The 21,607-nt window shown below is 48.0% G+C and overlaps 1 protein-coding gene across 1 annotated transcript in view; it reads right to left on the bottom strand.

The window, feature by feature from the left end:
* Positions 1-12,709: 12,709 nt before the first annotated feature.
* The window catches only part of ALDH4A1 (aldehyde dehydrogenase 4 family member A1), a 31,076-nt gene continuing 22,178 nt past the window's right edge, over positions 12,710-21,607 (bottom strand). The window contains exons 9-15 of the mRNA XM_051988370.1: positions 20,220-20,293; positions 19,221-19,417; positions 18,621-18,668; positions 17,649-17,801; positions 16,293-16,414; positions 15,539-15,657; positions 12,710-14,836 (exon numbers count right to left, since the gene is read on the bottom strand). Coding sequence (XP_051844330.1) covers positions 14,724-14,836; positions 15,539-15,657; positions 16,293-16,414; positions 17,649-17,801; positions 18,621-18,668; positions 19,221-19,417; positions 20,220-20,293 — 826 coding nt within the window. The 3' untranslated portion in view covers positions 12,710-14,723. The remainder of the gene's footprint in view (positions 14,837-15,538; positions 15,658-16,292; positions 16,415-17,648; positions 17,802-18,620; positions 18,669-19,220; positions 19,418-20,219; positions 20,294-21,607) is intronic.

Here is a 21,607-nt window from a genome sequence, read left to right as displayed (position 1 = left end):
AGAGTGAAAGCTCTGGGAGGGCAGGAGCCAGGATCACAGATTTGTGAGCTCACTTGGTGCCCTCTTCATTTCCCAAACTCAGGAAACATGACCTAATGCCTCAAGTTAGCAAGTGACCCCTAAAGTAGCTTTCAATCCGTGATCCAAAATTGCAAACCAGAATTCAAGCCCAGCCACGCCTGGTGCTGCCATCGATTCTAAAATGAGGGAAACTTAGAAAACTCCCCGACTCTGTCCTTGCGGTGAACGAGACCTGCCACAAGATGGCGCCATTTACTCCAGCCTGGGCACAATGGCCCCAGCCCAGACTTATAACCATGGCAGAAGTGGAAGGGCTTTTAGGAGATTTTGAGTCCAATGACCTCATTTTACAGATGGGTAAACTGAGGCCCAGCCAGACGAAGAGAATCGCCAAAGTCAAACAGGTGAACCGGGGCTCACATCTTTCCAAGAAGGCAAAGAGCTTTGGATCCATTTCATAGAATCAAAATGTCAGAGCTGAACCTTAGAATAGAACTTTACTCCACCCAGAGACCCCCGGCTCTGACATCCTGGGTTCTAAGGGTCCCCCCAGCTCTGACATCCTGGATTCTAAGGGCCCTCCCAGCTCTGAAATTCCCTGTTCTAAGGGCCCTTCCAGCTCTAACCTCCCGGGTTCTAAGGGCCCTCCCAGCTCTGACCTCCTGGGTTCTAAGGGTCCTCCCAGCTCTGACCTCCTGGGTTCTAAGGACACCTTCCAGCTCTGACATCCCATTTTCTAATATAGGGACTAAAACTTTAGAAATCACTAGCCCAGCTTCCAGTTTTACAGATAATGATTGTTCATTGGTTTAGTGCAATTTGCAATTGCTGTAAGACTTTAGAGAAAGGGAGATTCCTCCAGCATGGGATGATCCAGGAAAGTTACCTGAGGCAGGCAGGACCAAAGCTGGACTTTCAGGATTTATTGTTCTAGCTGGTGATCACAGACCTGCAGGAGGGTACCAGGAAAATCCAGGGGAAGCCCAACTCATAAAAACGAGCAGAGGGAGTACCCAATGGGGATATGACTGTATGAATTCTGACTCTGCCACCTTTTAGCTGTGGGATGTTTAACTCTTCCTAAGTCTCATCTTTTTTTTGAGAGAATTGGACTAAATGGTCCCTGAGATTCCTTCCAATCAATCAATAAGTCAATCGACAAATATTTGCTTGGAGATATTAGTATTGCACAAAGAATGAAACAAGCCCTACTAAAAGTTCTTCCAGCTCTGAAATCCTGTGCTCTAACACTTGCTCGCAGAAAGGTAAGTTAGTTTTTCTCACTTGTGTTTAGCTTGGTATTGTTTCGTTTTATATTTTGTTTGCTTTTTTAATGGAGGTGATGTGGAGGATGGTTGCTTCAGCAATGGTCCTGAGAACTGCCTTTGAGAACTTACAAAACACTTCCCTTCCAGCCGACCCTCTGGCCCATCATCCTGGCCCCGGTAGCCAATCCAACTCCATAGGCAAACAGTTGCACCTGGAGGCCTCTGTCCTCCGGTTGCCAGGCAACAGAAAGTCAATGCAAAGTGATGGGGAAAGAGGAAGGGGGCGGGGTGCTGAGCCAGGGAAATGTGGGGGTTTGAAAAAGCCAAACCATTTGCCTAAGGATTTGTTTGTCAAGATACTAACGGGAAAGAATTTTTTCCTGTTTATTTTTAGCAAAAGGCAGTTTGGGGTGAAGAAAGGAGATAGTAGCCATGAGCACATGATGAGAAGATGGGACTCATTGAAAAAAAAAAAAAAACCAACAACAACCCTGATGTTGGGAAAGATTGAAGCAAAAGGAGAAGGGACAGCAGGGGATGAGATGGAGCGATGGTGTCATGGATACAGTGAATGTGGACAGATTTGGGGAGACAGTGAAGGATAGAACAGCGTGGAGCTCCAGGCTAATTACTGATCAGCCACAAACAAAGCCACCTTCAGTGTCAGACTGTGGGACTGCAAACCTTGACAGGAGGGTCCATCAGAGTGCATAGAGAGGAGCAAAGGGTCCCAGCTCTTACCTTCTCCTACCACCCCAAGCATCATATTCATTTTATGTAGAATTGGAAGGGAGCTTTTCGAGAGTTTATAGTCCATCCCCCCCTCCACAAAGCCTTGAAGGATTGGAGGCTGAAAAAGAAGTATAGATCTTCATTGGATCCTCAATGGCACCAGCTGGGAGTTGGGAGGGAGTCCAGAGACCCAAACCTGAAACGCTCTCCCACTCTACAACACAGAAGAGAACACCTCCAATGTGGAGTAAAGGGCTCTCTCCCAAAGCAGCTCAATCCACTCTAATCATTAAGGCAGTTTCCCTCACATTGATCCTAAACCTGTTTTTACACTACAATTCATTATGGCTCTGGAGCCAAGCAAAAGAGCATGGAGCTAAGAGCTGGGAGCTGGGAGCTGAAAGGGAAGATGGTGTGTCTTGTACAAGAAACAGCATGAAGTCAATGTCCCTAAATTGTAGAGCACTCAGAAGAAGATCACATCAAGCCTTGAATGTGGCCATCCCTCCCCTTCCTTGCCATTAAGACTGAAATTGGGTTTTAAAAAGGAGCCCAGAAAAAAGTCTTGGAGCTTTTTGGACGATGGATTGGAGAGGGGGAAAACTTGAGGCAAGAACACCTGGGAGGAATTATCTCTTTCCTCCTCATCTCTCGCTTCTGGCTTCCCTAAATCCCAAATATAATCCCATCTTCTACAGGAAGCTTTTCTTGATCTCCATGAATTCTAGTGCCTTCCCTCTGTTGATTATCTCCAATTTATCCCAGTTGTCTGCTTGTTGTCTCCCTTATTAGAATATAAGCAGAGACTGTCTTTAAACTTTCTTTGCACCCCCAGTGCTCAGTATGTACCTGGCACATAGTAGGCGCTTAATAAATGTTTGTTGATCAATTGATTTCCCCTATCCTTGCAGACCTCTCTCCAAGACCCCTCCTGTACTTTATTTTTTCATCCTTCTTCCAACTCTCCAGAAGCCTGTGTCATGTGGTTAACCATTCACTAGTAAATGGCCCTGATCTCTCTTCCATGACTGATTAGTCCATTAGAATACAAGAATAAATAGGAAGTGATTCTCTGTACAAAGGTAGATTTGAGTTTTATGGGAGGAAAACTATATCAATAAAATATGTTGAGTTTTAAGAATATAATAATAAGCCCAGTAGAGTATAAGCTCTATGAAGGCAGGTACTATTTCATTTTTGTCTTTTTTTATGCCCAGAATCTAATGCAATGCCTTATACAATGTGGTAATAAATAGCCTTAATTTTTTGTTAATTTTTAATATTTGAAATATAAACATTAAAAAATTTAAAATAAATATTAGTAAATATTTGTTAAGTTAAATCAGATTGGATTCAGAAGAGAGTTTAAATTTAAGAAGTAAACAGCTAGTTAAGAGCTAGCTTAACTCTGAGAATAGGAAGTGAGTTTCTGGATTGTGGCTTAAAATACTCAGATAAATTCCTGGACTAAGGGCACTTAACAAGGGCTGATAAGATAATATTTGTCTGTAGTGTTATAAATCTAATCAAGTGGATGTAAAACAGAAAAGAAAGAGAAAGGAAAAAAATGAGCCCTTATATGTCCAACAAAGGGCAGCTAGGTGGTGTAGTGGACTGGGAATCAGGCAGATTCATCTTGAGTTCAAAACTGGCCTCAGACACTTAGAAGCTGTGTGATCCTGGGCAAGTCACTTCACCCTCTTTGTCTCAGTTTCCTCATCTGTCAGATGAGCTAGAGAAGGAAATGGCAAACCACCTCAATATGTTTGCCCAGAAATCCCAAATGGGGTCACAAAGACTCAAACAGGACAAATTGACTAAACAGTAACAATATTTCCAACAAGTTAGATCCTAGCTTCTTACACTGTGGTTCATAATCTCATATGGGGTCTTATAACCAAAAGTGGGGGTTGCAAAACTATGATTTATTATCAGTAAATGTTTGGTTTATATATCTATTTTATATGTTTACATATCTGGGATCATGTAAAAATTTCTTTGGTGAAAAGAAAGCTTAAGTGAAAAAAGTTTAAGAAGCCCTGAACTAATTATCAGCCAAAAAAAAAAAAAATGGGAAGAATAACAGCTGAAATATTCAGAAATTCACAGATATAAAATCTAAGAAATGAGTCAGGATTTCCTATGGCCTCAACTGTCTAGATACAATTCACAAAGTATGATAACAAGTCCAATGAATTCTAGAATCAGAGCTAGAGCTGGAAGGGCCCTTAGATACCATAGAGTTCAATTTCCCCATTTTACAGATGAGGAAACTGAGACCCAGAGAAGAAAAATTCCAGAGCTGAGATTAAAACTTAGTTCCAGTGATTCCAAGCTTATCATTCTCTTTTCACTTCAACCTGCCTTCGTCTATAAAAATCTTTTTCTCAACCACATTATCTTCCTCTTCCTGATATTCCAGAGACATTACTTCTTTCCATTGGATTCACTAAAGACCATTGGGTACAAGATCCAGTTTGTCTAGATGTCCTTCAAGCTCTTCTTGTGGAAAAAATGGAGGAGTCCGGTCTAGAGGGGAAGGGGATACAGTTAGTGAATGCAGAAGTGGTTGAACAACCAGGTCTCAAGAGTAGTTGCTAATGGTTCCATGTCAGCTTGGAAGATCTCCAATGGAATGCTTGGCCCTAAGCCACTGAACATTTTTATCAATGATCTGGAGGGTGGGGGGGAGCACATAGATGACCTACTTATCCAATTTGCAGCATGGGAAAGAAATCTGGGACACAAATCTGGAAAGAATAGCTAACAGATTAGATGACAGAATTAGTATTTGAAAATATCTTAACGGGCTAGAACAATGGTGTCACACTGAAATAAGAATGGAGACCGTTAAATCATACATAAGGATCCATGCGAGCCACGTATTGCCTTAGAAACTACCATTTATTTATTACTTTTTTTAAAAAAATGAATACATCAATACGAAATCAGATAGGAATTACGTTTTAATCTGAGGTTCTCACTTGGGGGTGTCATGGACAGCACTGGGTCAGAGTATTAGGTCAAATTGAATGAGTTAAAAATAAATTAGGGACTCAAGGTTTTGCACATGGGTTTTTTTAAATGAGTTTCATAAGTATAAAATGGAAAAAGAGGAGGAGTGTTTTGGAAATATTTTTTCTCTGAAAAAACTGAATTCTACTGAACCATATGTTCAATCTCAGTGCAATATGACAATCTTAATCTGCATCAAAGGAGACATAATATTTAAAAACAAACTATGATGGCTTGGTAGAACAGCTAGGTGGCACCATAATGGATAAAGTGCCAGGCCGAGAATTAGGAAGATTCAAATCTGACTTCAGACACTTCCTAGCTGTGTGACTTTGGCCAAATCACTTAACCCTATTTAATCTCAGTTTTTTCACCTGTCAAATGAGCTGGAGAGGGAAAGGCAAACCCCTCCAGTACCTTTGCCAAGAAAAGCCCAAATGGGGTCACAAAGAGCTGGCCAAGACTAAAAAGACTAAACGACAGGAACAACTCTACTCCTGTCAGACCACATCTGAAATACTGAGTTCAGGGCCGAGCTTAGAGAGTGTCCAGGGGAAAGCAACCCACAGACAAAGGGGCCTTGAGCTCCTCAGTAGAAGCAAGAGTGCTCATTTAGCCTGGAAAAGGGAAGGTCCAGCAGCAACATGGTGACTGAAAAGCTTACACTGCCAAAAAGATTAAACTTGTTTCCCCTGACCCTGGTTGGCAGACCTGGGTGTAATAATTGGAAGTTATAAGGAAGGCAGTACAATACAGGAAAAAGAGAACCAGATCCAGCATCAAAAGACTTGAATTCAAATCCTCCTTCTGATGGTTGCTATCTGTGTGACTTGAACAAGATCCTTAATCTTCCCTTGCTCTGTTTCTTTATCTGTAAAATGAAGATCTTGGATCAGATGGCCTTCTTGACACTATGGTCTGCTAGTGATTGGTCCCCAAATGGGAAGGGCTGCACCAGGAGATGGCAAGTTCCTTGTTACTAGGAACGTTCAGATAGAAGCTGGATCAAGTTCTCATTAGGGAGGCTACAAAGGGGTCTTATGTCCCACTCATCTGTTATACTAGACTAGACATGTCCCCCACACAGTTGCCTGAACAAAATTAAAGTGGAAGCATTTAACAAAATTAATAGATAGTAAAATACAGGTCATAGTATCACATTTTAAAACTAAGACAATATGCCACCCTAGGGATCCTTATGTACAGATTAGCAACCCCTATTCCTACTGGGTAAAATGGTACCAAATGATCTCACTCTTCCTGTTCTGACATCCCAGGTTCTAAGAACCCTCCCAGCTCTGACCTCCTGGGTTCTAAGAGCCCTCCCAGCTCTGACCTTCTGGGTTCTAAGGGCCCTCCCAGCTCTGATATTCTGTGTTCTAAAATTCTTCCAACTCTGACACTATGGGTGTAGGATCTCTCTCAGCTCTAACATTCCTTATTCTAAGAGTTCTTCCAGCTCTAAAATTCCCAGTTCTGCCATTCTGTGATCTAAGGCCTTCTCAGACATTCTTTGTCCCAAGGTCTCTCCAAGCTAACATTCTATTTCTCTTCCAACTTCTAAGTTGCTTCCCAGTCCTAAGTCCTATTTTTTGCCTGTTGATCTCTTCAAAGACAGTACTTTAAAAGACCACTTTGGAAGCAAAGTGGAGGAAAAATGGGAGGGAAGATAGGCATGAGACCAAAAAGCCAATTAGGGAGTTACTTAGTGATAAACCAGACAAGAATGATGAGCAGCTGAACTCTGGAGGATGTCCTGTGAGTGTAGAGAAATGGATAGATGCAGTGACTGTGGGGGAAGATTGACAAGACTTAGCAACTGCTTATAGGGTGGCATGGGATGAGGAAGAATAAGAAGTCAAGCATGGTTCTGAATTGGTAAATCTGGATAGTAAATCTAGAAGGATGGTCATAGTCTCAACAAAAATAAAGAACTTGGCTCTGGAAGAAAGTTGGGTTTGGAGGGAAAGAACGAGTTCAGCTTTGGACAGGTCGAGTTCAAGATGCCTATGGAAGATCTGGTTTGGGATGTTCTCTAGCTGCTCATGTTGAGGGACAGGAACTCAGGAGAGAAGCCAGGGCTGGAGATCTGGAAATTATATTCCTGTTGGTAATGGTTGAAGTCAAGGAGATTGCTAAATGAGAAGAAGGGAAGGGGAAGAAGAGAGGAGCTCAGGACAGAGATTTGGAGGAGTCCCAGAATTAGGAGCTGGATTTGTATGAATCTAGCCGAGGAGACTCAGGAAAGGTCAGGAGTGTAAGGGGAGAATCAGGACAGAATAATGCCATGAAAACCCACAGAGGAGATGGTATCAAAGAGAAAAGTTTAGGGGCACTTGTGTCAAATGATCCCGAGTTCGAGAAGTATGACATTGATGTTCCCCAATTGATAAATGGTCAAAGGATATAAACAGACAATATTCAGATAACAAAATTAAAGATATCCATAGTCATATGAAAAAAATGCTCTAAATGACTATTGATCAGAGAAATGCAGAGAAATTAAAACAATTCTGAGGTACCACCTCTCACCTCTCAGATTGGCTAAGATGACAGGAAAAGATGATAAATGTTGGAGAGGTGTGGGAAAACTAGGTCACTAATACATCGATGGTAGAATTGTGAAATGATCTAGAAACTGGAAATTGAATGGATGCCCATCAATTAGAGAATGGCTGGGTAAATTGTGGTATATGAATGTTATGGAATATTATTGTTCTGTAAGAAATGACCAGCAGGATGAATACAGAGAGGTTTGAAGAGACTTACATGAACTGATGCTAAGTGAAATGAGCAGAACCAGGAGATCATCATATACTTTGACAACGATATTGTATGAAGATGTATTCTGATGGAAGTGGATTTCTTTGACAGAGACCTAACTGAGTTTTAATTGATAAATGATGGACAGAAGCAGCTACACCCAAAGAAAGAACACTGGGAAATGAATGCATTTGCATTTTTGTTTTTCTTCCCGGATTATTTTTACCTTCTGAATCCAATTCTCCCTGTGCAACAAGAAAACTGTTCGGTTCTGCAAACATATATTGTATCTAGGATATACTGCAACATATCTAACATATATAGGACTGCTTGCCATCTAGGGGAGGGGGTGGAGGAAGGGAGGGGAAAAATCGGAACAGAAGCGAGTGCAAGGGATAATGTAAAAAAAAATTACCCTGGCATGGATTCTGTCAATATAAAGTTATTATTAAATAAAATTAAATTAAAAAAAAAGAATTGTGAAATGATCTAACCATTCTGGAGAGCAATCTGGAACTGTGACCAAAGAGCTATCAAACTATGCATGTCCTTTGACCCACAGGGACATTACTGGGTCTGTATCCTGAGGAAATCACAAGAGAGGGAAAAGGAACACATATGCAAAAATGTTTGTATGAACTCTTTTTGTGGTAGTAAAGAATTGGAAAATGAGTGGATGTCCCTCAATTGGGGAATGGCTGAACAAGTTGTGTTGTATGAAGGTGAGGAAATATTGTTCTATAAAAAATGATAAACAAGCTGATTTTAGAAAGGCCGGGAAAAATTTACATGAACTGATGCTGAGCAAAACAAGCAGAATCAGGAATACACTGTATACAATAATAGCAAGAATGTGCGATGATCATCTATGAAAGATTTGGTTCTTCTCAGTAGTTCAGCAATCCCAATAGACTTTGGACAGAAAATGCCATCTGCATCCAGAAAAACAATTAAAGAGACTAAATGTAAATCAACACATGCTGTGTTCACTTTTTTTTTTTCTGTTTTGTTTTTCCCTCCCATGGTTTTTCCCTTTTGTTCTATTTTTCTCTTCCAATGTGATCCATAAAGTATTATGTGTATTAAATGTATATTTAAAATAATTAATTGAAAGAAGAAAAGAAAAAACAAGTATGCCATTGAAAAAAGGTTATCAGATTTGGCAACTAAAAGATTACTAAGAACTTTGGAGAAAGAAATTGCAAAGGTTTGAGTGGATGGGAGGAGAGAAAAGTATCGAAAAGTATAGATAGGTTTTTCTAGAAGTTGGGCTGATAAAAGGAAGAGCGACATAAGATATTAATTTGAAGACATGATAGAATCAATTCAAGATAAACTTTAAGGATGAGGGAGACCTGATTGCAGGTAGATATCAGGGAAATTGTCAGGATATAAAAAGGTTGCTAATGAGAGAAAAACCTCATCAACTCCCATAGGATCAATTATCATTTCTCTGCAGATTTTCATTTTCAGTCCTAACTTCTCTCTTGAGCTGCCATCTACCATCACCAATTGCATCTCAAACTGGATAACCTTTTGGTCATCAAGGGCACCACTATTTCAGCCCTCCCAAGTTCATCAAATCTCATTTCTATCTCTAGTCCACATCCTTTTCTCCATTCATAGTCACTCAACTGGACAAATGCAATGGTCTCTTTGGTCTCTTTATCTTGTTTCTTCCATTCCTTCTGCACCCTCCATATAGCTAAGAAAGACATCATCAGTTCCCATAGGCTTAATAATTATCCAAAATGATTTAACCAAAGCAAGGTCTATCACCCACACTCACAAACACTATTAACCTCTAAAATCAAATATAAACTCTTTCTTTTGACCTTTAAAACCTTTCAAATTCTGACCCCTTGCTTTATATTTACAGAGTGAGTGCAAAGAGCAATTGTTTCTGATCTGGCCGGAAACTCTAAACGTCTCCTCCCAGTTTGATTTTTTTTTTTTTTTGAGTAGGTAAAATAGGCCATTTTTTTTGGTCTCATTTCTTACTTAGTTTTAAATCATTGAATGGGTGTTGCCTGAGACAAACTGAAACCTGGGAAAGACCTTAGCTTAAAAAAGCCACAGTCTCCCATTGCATCTGGGGGCATCTTCAGTTATATCTTTCCACTGGATTCAGATGACTGGAGGCTATTGACCTTGCCCAGGTTTTTGCCTCATTTAAAACCAATTCACTTGTAAGTCAAGACATCACCCTCCTGATGTCAGTGGTCCTCTTCAAGAATGAAGGATGAACAACAATCTGTATCTCCATGTAGCTACTCTGATCTGCTGGCTGTTCCTCCCAGGACACTTCAAGCCTTGGGCCTCAGGCCTGGAATATAATGTTCTCCTTTTGCACCTCTTCAAATCTCTGGTTTTCCTTCAAAAATCAGATCATCAGCTTCTGCAGAAAGCCCCTCCCAATCTCCCAGCTGCCAGTCTTCCCATCCAAGATCCATTTGTATCTGCTTTGTATGTAAGTGCCCATATACAAACACATCATGTCCTTTTTACAATGCAAACCCCTTGAGGACAGGAATGCTTGTTTATTTTGTCTTCATGTCCCTGATGCTTAGCACAGTCCCTGGTATATTTGTGCAGTTAAGTCATTTCACTCAAACTCAACTCTTCCTGGCACCATTGGGGGTTTTCTTGGTAAAGAGACTGGAGTGCTTTGCCATTTCCTTCTCCAGTTCATTTGACAGATAAGGAAACTGATAAGTGAAGTGATTTGCACAAGGTCACAAAGCTAGTAAGTAAATGTCTGAAACCAGATTTGAAGCCTTAAAGATGAGTTTTCCTGATTCTTTGAACTGTGCTCTATTTGTCAGCTTGGTATATATTAGATGTTTTTGATTATCTATGGAGTCAATTTGCAGGATATAAGTCAAAAGGTGTGGGATTTTTTTTCTAGTTTTAACAATTGCAGCATTTAAGTGGTGTAGTAGAATGTCAGCCTTGGAGAAAGGAAAACCTTCCTTTGACTCTCTCTGAGACTCATCTGTGAAACAAGAATATCAATAACATCTACCTCTCAAGATCATTGCAAAAATCAAATCAAATAAATATAATTTTCAAACTTTAAAGTATCATATAAATGTGAACTTTTATCATTTTGTAACATAGTCAAGCAAAACAAAACAAGATCTCAGTGTGTCTGACTATAAGTTTTGGCAGTTCAGAGTCCCCTTTTATTAGAGATCTTTGGGCAAAGGAAGGATTCTACCGCAAAAAAACAGATGGGCGTTGAGTTCCATCCAATCTCTGTGATCCTCAAGCCTTCCCTGCTCTTGCTGGGCCCCAGTTCCGAAGAATCACTCTGGCCATCCCTCCTGAAAGAAGCTGATGCAGGTGCCCCCTTCATTTCCTTACAGGAGCCCCGCCTGTCATGGTCATGAGGCGTGACAGTTGCAGCAGAAACACCCTTTATAGTCAAATGGTCCTTGCCCAGGCCCCCTCAGCTGAAGTAGGAAAATGAAGAGACTCCTTTGGTTTTAGGAACCTGGAGGTTTACTTTATAGACCATGCAAAGTGGCTGTCACACTAGGACTGCTTTCCAGGAGGTCGGGACGGAGAGATTGGGTCCCCTCCAAATAGACACTTGCCTATGGTAAGAACAAAGACCAGAGCGGGAACTAGCGATGGGCAAACGTTCACCCAGAAAAGCCCACATCCTCGCTGAACGTTAAAAGGCAACTTTGGAGAAAAACAGCAGCCAAGATCATTGGGAAAATTGTTTTAGGCTCAGCTCTGCTAGGGGACCAACAGTCACTGAATAGGGTTCCAGATCCCTCTAGAAGGGAAGTCTGACTGCTGGAACCAAGATGCCACCAAGTTCTGAGATTCTATATGACTGTGGAGGAGTAACTGAACCTATCCAGATGTTTCCTCATCCCTAAACAGAGGCTGAATTAGATCAAGACCCTCCCACCCCTGACATCCTGGGTTCTAAGGGCCCTCCCAGCTCTGACCTCCTGGGTTCTAAGAACCCTCCCAGCTCTGACCTCCTGGGTTCTAAGGGACCTCCCAGCTCTGACCTCCTGGGTTCTAAGGGTCTTTCCAGCTCTGACATCCGGGTTTTAAAGGCCCTCCCAGCTCTAACCTCCTGGGTTCTAAGAACCCTCCCAGCTCTGACCTCCTGGGTTCTAAGGGACCTCCCAGGTTCTAAGGGTCCTTCCAGCTCTGACATCCGGGTTTTAAAGGTCCTCCCAGCTCTGACCTCCTGGGTTCTAAGAACCCTCCCAGCTCTGACCTCCTGGGTTCTAAGGGACCTCCCAGTTCTGACCTCCTGGGTTCTAAGGGCCCTCCCAGCTCTAACCTCCTGGGTTCTAAGGGCCCTCCCAGCTCCGACCTCCCGCTCCTCCTCCCCCCCAGCTCTGACACCCTGTGCTCTAAGGGCCCTCCCAGCTCTGACATCCCACTAAGCCAATTGTCCTCAAAAATTTTTTGTTACAGTTTAAAAAATTTTGCCATTAGGAATACAGTTTTTAGACTGGAAAGAATGTGACAAATTGGGAGAAGTTGTCTATTTTCCCTTTTTTAGGAGCAAATTTTTTTCTTTATGGCTAATTGTAATATCCAGACTAACTTTCTGGAGGATTTCTGGATGGGCCTTTGTCTTTAGGTGATGAAGTTAGGAGAGGCACCATGAGCTGGTCAAAAATGGAGTCTGGAGCCTTCTCTGTGTCTGAGAGACTCTTGTGTGTCCTTTCAGCCCTTAAAATACTTCAGTGCAACTGAGCATATGCAACCATTACATCATCCTATCACATTAAGTATATGTTTAAAGAACCATTACCTCATAATTAGTAGTGCTTAACTACAAGCAGCCTACTGTTGATTCAAGTACACCTTTTCAGAGTTCCTGCCCTCTACAGCTAATGTTTTTGAGGATGGTGTATATATGTAATAGACAATTTTATGTTTTTGTTTTAACATTTTTATTTTTCCCAATTACATGTAAAATGTATTTTTTAGTTTTTAAAATTCTGAGTTCCAGATTGTCTCCGTTCCTCGTCACCCCCCGCATTGAGAAGGTCCATGTGAAGTTGTACAAAACAATTCCATAGAAGTTATATTGCAAAGGAAAATATATCTACACCCCATCCCACCTCCCCAAAAATCTTCAAGAAAAAAAAATTATGCTTCAGTTTGTATTCAGACACAGCCAGTTCTCTCTCTGGGTATGGATGGCATTTTTTATTCTATCTTTCAAAGTAGTTTTGGATCATTGTAACAATGTGACCACAATGATGATGAATAAATACAAATGTTACTAGAATGTTTTAAAGTGTGCAATAACAACTAAGTCTCCCGGGCCACCCTCTGACAACCACTCTCCCAGTTCTGAGTCCTACACCGTCCAAAAGGTTCCTGCTTCCTCCCACAGGGACCTTCTCTGCTTTAGATGGGCTCTGAGGGCCAGCCCTGAAGGAGGGAGCGGGCAGCTCTGCCTCACAAGTGCGCGCCTCCAGGAGGGCTCTCATAAACACCCAGATTTTATTAAGCAGCGGGAAGCGTCCAGCACAAACCCAGGTTCTAAGCCGCAGTCCAGAACCAAGCCAAGGCTCTTCTTCCACTCCATCTCCACCACAGAAAAACACCTCCTCGGACCGAAGCAAGAACCACAGGAGTCCCTGCTCCCTGGGGGCTGGCGTGACCCGCAGGCCGACTTGTGCTAGGGAGGCGATCCCAGAACGGCCAACAAGGATGCTGTGTTCTCAGCCTCCGGAGGACACCAAAACCAGCCGTTCTGTTGACTCCCACTGCACCTCCAAGAGCAAAGTAGCCCAAAAGCCAAATCAGATCTCAGGATCCACTCACTGCCCAGGACCCCACTCTGACCTCACGTGGGACCCCATCAAGTGGGGGACCAACTGGTGACATCAGATGGATCCAGGCTAACTGGGTAACTGAGTGGTGAGGAAACCAAGGCACAGAGAGATGGAAGTGCTATCCCCAGGCTCAGCCGAGTGCCTGCATTTGGAAGTCAGGGCATTCCAAGGGCAACAGGCATACGAGTGGGAGCCCAAGGGGGTGGGCCAACTCCCCGTAGACACAATACAGGCTTCTCCATCCCCAGGGGAGCGTGCTTCAGGGCCAGAGGTGGCTGGAACTGGCATCCTTGGAAGGGCTGCCACCAGGAGCCCAGGGGACCCGAGCTAAACTCCAGCCACCACGAGATGGGGCACAAGGCTGTACCCACACAGGTCCTGCTCCCACCCTCCCACCCTCCCCACCAAACCAGAGGAGAGAGAAGGAAGGAGGAGGAAGCCAGCTGAACCCCTTAGGCTATTTCCTAGTCTGGACCCAGCCTGCCACCAAAGTGCCTGAAAGGGCAGATCCTGGGCCCTGGTACCGTCCGACTGGGCTGAGGTAGACTAGGAAGGGCCTTCAGAGAGCGAGGAAGGAGGCTCTATATTTACCAACAGAGAAACAGGCTCCATATGTGAGAGGAAAAGACCCAAGAGGGAGAAACAAGGCAAGTGGGTCACCATCACTAAGAACCATTAGTTAAAGGTGAATTTCTGAGATGAAGGAGGGAAAGGGGAGCCTTCCCCTTCAGTTCTTAAGGCTCTGGTGAGAATTCAGTGACAGCCCTTAAGCGGTAAGAGAAGTTAAGTCTACGTCTGCCCTGGAGGACAAAATCCTGTGGGTGGAATAGGGATGTGCAAAAAGCGTCCGATCAGGGGCAGAACAGGACAATCCATCCCCAGGTGTCTCGTTCCAGATGCTGCCCAACCCCTCATGCATGACGGGGGCCTCCTCGGCCTGAGCTAGGAGAACTGGCGGGCACTGAGAGCATGTGAGCACGGACATCACCACCCCAGAGCTGAGCCCTGCCCTAGGGCTGGGAGGTGGGGGAGAAGGAACAGTGCGGGCAGACTAGTAGTCAGTAGTTGGGACGGATGGGGAGCGGGTCCCCAAGGCTCACTGCATGTAGGAATACTTCCAGTCCCCGAGAGGAGCGTGGGTCTCCTTGATGACCTGGGGTGAGGTCCAGCGAAGGATGTAATGAGGGCCACCTGGCTTGTCGTTTGTGCCTGTTTAAAGAGAGAAGGCTTTCAGAAGAAAACGTGGAACCAAGAGGCATCGATGTTAGGGGCTGATGGAGGTGACTAAGGCCCAGCTGGGGTTCCAGGCACAGCTCTGCCCTCACTGGGAGGGTCAGGAGGCTCGTGGGGTGCTTGACTTGAACTGCTGAGGATAAAATGATCCAAGTGAACGCTCTCTTGGGGAGGGACCACTTGAGCATGAAAAGGGAAGAATCACCCAAGTAAGGGCGGGGGGGAACCAAGAGGAGAGAGGAAGGGACGGATCAAATGTTAGAGATCCAGGAAACAGGAGGGCAGCATCTGGAACAGGAGTGGGTTAAACTGGAACAAGACAATGACAAGCCAAGAACGGCTAGTCAGGGCTTCTTGGAGGCAGTGTCAGAGACCAAACACACAGGGTAGAAAAGTTCAAAGATTTGGACTCAGCTCAAGCCTGGCTCTTACACACACACACTTCTACATACTTGAGCTTCTTCATCTATAAAATGAAGCTGCACGTGATTTCTGAGACTGACAAAGTCTGAAAGAACTTGTGTTCAAAAGGTCAGCTCTGACCTCCCGGGTTCTAAGGGCCCTCTCAGCTCTGACCTCCTGGGTTCTAAAGTCCCCCAACCCTGATCTCCCATGTTCTAAGGACTCTCCCGGCTCTGCCATTCTTTGCCCCCTCTTCTTCAGCTCACAGGGGCTCACCTGATGCCCGGGAGCCCCCAAAGGGCTGCTGAGCCACCACTGAGCCCGTGGACTTGTCATTGATGTAAAAGTTGCCAGCTGCATTCCTCAGCATTTCTGTGGCCTCCCGAATGACGTTCCTTCCAGAAGAAGAAAGGAAGAAAGTGGACAATCAGCCCAACCCACGTGTCCCCTTCTCTCAGCCCTGGGCTCAGGAGGAAGCTCCCAAAGGGGTCCTACAGATCCTCTGCTCCAAGTGAGCCACCTCTCATCCTCCTTCCTTTGGCCAAAACAAAAGAGGTAAGGGCCACAGGAATTAATAACAACTCCAGCAACCAGTGTCAACGAGGGAGGAACTTTCCCCAAAGGGGAAGAACAAACAGTCCCCTGCTCACTGCAGAAATGGGGAGGGGGGAAGAAGCCCCTCACCCAACCTGAGAGTCCCTTTCAACTCCCTAGCGGCCTCTCCCCACTCCCCCACCTCCTCAATAGGAGAACACTTCGTGGCTAGTCCTGTTGTCATGGAGCAAAATGTCTGGGACGGGGCCAGCCTAGAACATCCACAGGATGTCACTGAGCTCGGCTGTTCTAAAGCCTCCCCTTTTGGTTCCTCCTAGCTCTGACATTCAAGGCTTCTAAGAGCCAGGAGCAAGATCTCAGGAGGACAGATGGGTGACTGGGGTGTGTTCTATCTGGCACCAGAGCCAACTCTCTCCTAGGGGCCAAGCAAACACAGGGAAGATGGTCCTGGTCCGGCCCAAGCCGGCCCACTCACTTATCCTGAGCAAACACTGCCCCTGTGAGGCCATAGGGGGAAGTGCTGTCCACCAACTGCAGAGTCTTCTTGTACTGGCCTTCTGGGTACACGTAAACTGTCAGGATGGGCCCGAAGATCTCCTGAGAAGGAAGAGGTGGCCAGGGTCAGGGGGAAGCGGGAAGGGGCAAGGGGGGAAAAAGGGGGGGGATTGAGCATGGACCCGTGCCTCCAGGCTCCCCAAAGCAGGAATGGCCCCAAATCTTTCCTAAATCCTCCCGAGCCAGGTTCAGGTCACCCCAGCCTACAGTCACCCAACCCAGTGGGCAGAGACTCTAATCATCATCATTTATATCCTCCTTAGCCACCTACAGCTGGAGCCAAAGGCCATCCCCAAGACTGCTTGGAAGAATGCCCACAGAGTGACTCTGGGCAAGTCCCTTGTTCTAATATACACTTCTACAATCGGAAAGCAGAGACAGAACCAGCTCTGACCTCCTGGGTTCTAAGGACCCTCCCAGCTCTGACCTCCTGGGTTCTAAGGGCCCTCCCAGCTCTGATATTCTGGGTTCTAAGGGCCCTCCCAGCTCTGATATTCTGGGTTCTAAGGGCCCTCCCAGTTCTGATATTCTGGGTTCTAAGGGCCCTCCCAGCCCTGACCTCCTGGGTTCTAAAAGCCCTCCCAGCCCTGACCTCCTGGGTTCTAAGGGCCCTCCCGGCTCTGACCTCCTGGGTTCTAAAAGCCCTCCCAGCTCTGATGTTCTGGGTTCTAACATTGCCAATTTTTTGATTCCAGGGGTCCCGACTCCCAACTAGTCTCCAGGGCTAGGAGAGTATATGCTCTTCCCCCATTCTCCTGCAATCCCACTGTGCCTGAGAAAGGCCCTTGGTGTGGAATGAGCCAGGCCAGGCTCCTTTGGGGCAGCTGAGCCGTGTAGACACGACTTGTGGCTCGGTCCCTTCCTGGTGCTCTTGGCTCCTTTGGGTCCATCTCCTACTTGTTCAATGGGGCCACTGGAGTCCTCCAAGCCTCCTCCTATCCTGTCACAGCAGACCTAGGACTCTTGTCTGAGGGGCGGCTCCCTCTGTAACAAAGAGCTGGTGGGGAGTCTGGCCCAGAAGAGTTGAGAACAAGCACCTTCCCCCTTCACTGCAGAGGGCGGGCAGAATCTCCGTCCTTGGCTACAACTGGCTCTGACTTCTCTGACTTACTAGCAGGACGTCAAAAGGCCGGACAAAGGCAGGTAACACCAGGCCCTCAGAGGCCCTTCCCTCCGGAGGCCTCAGTTTCCCCAAGGTACGAAGAAACGGGAGCTCTGTCCCAGCCTCCGCCTGCCCGCCCCCTGGTGTTCCCAGGCCCAGGCCCTCCCTACCCACCTCCTTCATGATGGGGTCTTTCGGGTCCTTGCTCTCCACGATGCAGGGCTGGACAAAGTAGCCCACGGAGTCATCACACTGGCCCCCAGCCAGGATGCTGAGGTTGGGGGAGGACCGGGCGTGCTCCAGCCACTTCTTAATGCGACCAAAAGACTGGGAAGAAACAAAAGTTCGGGAGGCTGGGGCTGGGAGGCTGCTCTCCCTGGGGCCGCAGACCATGCAGGGCTCCACAGGCTGTGGCCCAGCTGCAGCCTCAGGGAGAGGCTCTTTAGACCCTCCGCTCTTCCCCGTGCTGGCCAAAGCCAAGGCTCCCTCGCCTCCCCCTGCTGTGAGGCTTGGGGTCAACCTGCCAGAGGCGAACATCCAGTAAGAACTTAATAAATGCTTGTGGACCCCTGGTGACTCGCAGTTCTGAAGGCTGGGGAGGACGGTAGGTGCCTTCTCACTCCTCCTACTCAGGGCGGTCACACTGCCTGCCTTCCGGGGGGCCCCTTGCTGTGTCCCCTCAGCTACCCAGGAAGCGCCTGCCCCTCCCCTCCTGCCCCTCACCTAGGAGCCCGAAGCTGGGAGCTCTGGGGGAAGGGCTGTTTTCTATTTGCCCTCTCAGTGCTACACCCAAAGAGTAAGGCAAAAAGGCCCTTTTCTCTGCCCATCAAAGGGGGCCCTGTGACCCCCGCAGGTTAAGGGCTCCCTGAGGACAAGGGCCATCTCCCCTCTCAGACTGGAAGGGGTTCTCCCAGCTCTGTCCTCCTGGGTTCTAAGGACCCTCCCAGCTCTGTCCTCCTGGGTTCTAAGGACCCTCCCAGCTCTGACCTCCTGGGTTCTAAGGGCCCTCCCAGCTCTGACTGGGGCCAATGTGCCCATCACTACCCTCCAAGCCCAGAGACGGGAAGGCAGGACAGACCTCCAGGCCAGACCAGAAGCTGGCCCAAAGCCCCGACCCCGGCCCCTGGAGGAAACAAGGCTTCTTACCTTGGCGTCAATGACAGCTGAGAAGAATGTCCCAAAGTCCTCCACAGGCTAGAGGGGGGCCAAGGGAAAGGAGAAAATCACGTCACTGGGGAGCCCGAGGTCGTGAGCTCTCCCAGCCTCGGCCCTGCTGGCGCCCCAGGCCCAGCAAAGCCCCAGAGAAGGAGCAGAGAGGGGCCTGGGCCGGGGAAAAGGCGGGCGCTTCTCCCATGTCCTCCCTGGGGGATGGAAGAGTAACACTCTCCACGGCATGGCCAGCGGTTCAGGAGCTGGCCTGTGACACGGGGCCATCTCTGAAGGGCGTGGGGGCCACTTGGCCTGGGGGAGGCTGGTCCTTGGAAATTAAGCGCCCCAGCCCCCCGTGGGCCCGAACTCAACGTCTCGTGGTCATCAGTCACTCCTGAGCACGGGCTGGGAACTACTGAGACCTCCCGGGCCCTCGAGTCACAGGCTGCCTTTCTAGGGCAGGAAACCAGAGGCCACCACAGTCAAAGGGGCTAGCCAGAGGTCCCCGGGGGAAGGGGCAGAACCCCGGCTGTGGGGGCAAGAGCTCCCCGAGGTACAGCCTGAGCCCAGGAGCCCACGGACAGAGGGGCCGCTCACATCTCCCACTCGGATCCGGCTGTGCTCCTCCAGGAGCTTATCTTTGATCTTGGGCCACAGCGAGTCCGGAACGTAGAGGCGGGAGCAGGCCGAACACTTCTGACCGCCATACTCGAAGGCGGAGCGCAGCGTCCCGCTCACCACACTGGCCACATCTGCCGAGCTGTGGACGAAATGGAAGTTCTTCCCGCCGCACTCTGGGGGAAAGGGAGGGGGAGAAAAGGTGAGGGACCCTCGAGCCAGAGGAAGGAAGGCTGCCCCTGGGGGATCTCAAGGTCCTGTTAGAGATAAGATTAAGGAAGGGCCAGAGGACTTTGGAGTGGAAGGGACCAGAGAAAGCTGAAGCTTTCAAAGGGAATGAAAATGGGAATCTGAATCAGGCGCAGACCCCAAATCCCCTGTAGCATACAACCTCTGGGACCTGGGTGCATGAGACTCTTCTCTCACACTTATCAGGAACAAATGGCCTAACAGGGATGCACCCAACAGAGATTTTCTAAAGATCAGAGAAGACCTCAAAGAACAGAGAATGTCAGAGCTGGGAGGACCCTTAGAACCCAGGAGGTCAGAACTGGGAGGGCCCTTAGAACCCAGGATGTCAGAGCTGGGAGGGTCCTTAGAACCCAGAAGGTCAGAGCCGGGAGGACCCTTAGAACCCAGGAGGTCAGAACTGGGAGGGCCCTTAGAACCCAGGATGTCAGAGCTGGGAGGGTCCTTAGAACCCGGGATGTCAGAGCTGGGAGGGTCCTTAGAACCCGGGATGTCAGAGCTGGGAGGGTCCTTAGAACCCAGGAGGTCAGACCTGGGAGGGCCCTTAGAACCCGGGATGTCAGAGCTAGGAGGGTCCTTAGAACCCGGGATGTCAGAGCTGGGAGGGTCCTTAGAACCCGGGATGTCAGAGCTGGGAGGGTCCTTAGAACCCAGGATGTCAGAGCTGGGAGGGCCCTTAGAACCCAAGAGGTCAGAGCTGGGAGGGATGCTAAGCTGGGGCAGCCTTACCTCCTGCCAAACGTGGGAAGGTGTGATAACGATCCAGGTTGTTTGCCACCTGCTTCCATAGATGTTTAAAAGTCCTGAAAGAGTCACAGGGGAAGGTCAGGAAGGCCCTGCCGCTTTAGAGACGAGCTAGCAGTCCCCTCAGCCGGGCGGGCCCCGCACCAGGAGCCCCCTCAGAGAGGAGGGCTCAGCATGGCAGCCGGGGCAGAAGGAGGGTTTCGATGGCAGGGGATGGGCAGCAGGGCCTCCGGGGAGTGGGTCTCCAGCCCTGCATCGACAAGGCCTGCGGCTCCTCCTCCCCTGGGCCTGCAGTGTGACCAACCCTAGTGGCACCAGACAATAAAAATGCTAATCGCCTCCTCGCAGGTGACACAGCGCCTAATACTAATTTATGGCTTTCCTACCTCGGAGTCCCGACACTCATCAAAGCATGGCAGAAGCCCGCCTTGCCCGCTCCCCTCCTTAATAGGCTGGTGCCTGTGGGGGCAGAAGCGAGGACTTCTGGAAAACAGCCCTCTTCAGCAATTCTGCCCATGGGAGCTGGGCACATCCTCCCCGGGGGAGGGACCGGCCCGAGACCAGGACAGCCAAGAATATCACAGAACGTCAGGGCCAGGAGAGATCCGAGAGTGTGGGGAGTCAGAACGGACTGCGCCAAACCAGGGCTGGCAGGGGGCCTGAAGATGTAGTCTGAGCCCCTCATTTTAGAGTCAGCTGAGGCTCGGGGAGCCCCCCTGCCCTGAGACGGCTGACCCCTGAACTCAGGCCCCTGATTCCTCGCTTGTATCAGCTCCCCACTGCTGGGGGCCGGCTCTGGCTGCTTAGGAAGGGACAAGCTGGGGGAGCCGAGAGGCCCCCAAAGCGCAGAAAAGGAGACACAAAATTCCAGCAGCAAGAGCCCTGGGCAGGGGGCCAGGAAGAGCCGAGTCCAAAGCCAGCCCCAGATACTTTCTAGCTGGGTGACTGGGCCAGTCCCTTCTCCTGTTAGCCCGGGAGAACCAATATCAGTGCCAAGGAAACCCCACGGCCAGAGGCCCAGGGTCAGGGAGTAGGAGACGGCCGACAGAACTGAGCAGCCACAGGAAGCGGTGCCCTGCGGACCCCAAAGCCCTGAACAGAGGCTAGGGAAGAAGTTCGGGTCACACCCTGAGCCTCAGTGTCCTCATCTGCATAAGGGCATCCCAAGCATGCTCCCTCTTTCCCAGGGAGAGAGCCGCTCTGCAAACTCCCCAGCAGGATCACTCCTGGAGGCCCCCCTGCAGCCAGGGGAAGGGGCAGAGCGCTGGACAGGCCGGAACACGGGGGGCCCAAGCAGGTCAGCAGCCCCAGCAATGGCGGCCTCCCGCAGGCAGATTGGGGCCTGCTCCAACCCCTGTGGGGAACAGGGATTG

This window comes from Antechinus flavipes, chromosome 3 (genome assembly GCF_016432865.1).
Source record: "Antechinus flavipes isolate AdamAnt ecotype Samford, QLD, Australia chromosome 3, AdamAnt_v2, whole genome shotgun sequence".
NCBI classification, from domain to species: domain Eukaryota; kingdom Metazoa; phylum Chordata; class Mammalia; order Dasyuromorphia; family Dasyuridae; genus Antechinus; species Antechinus flavipes.
Note: the sequence above shows the minus strand (reverse complement) of the source record. Positions and strands in the feature narration are given on the sequence as shown.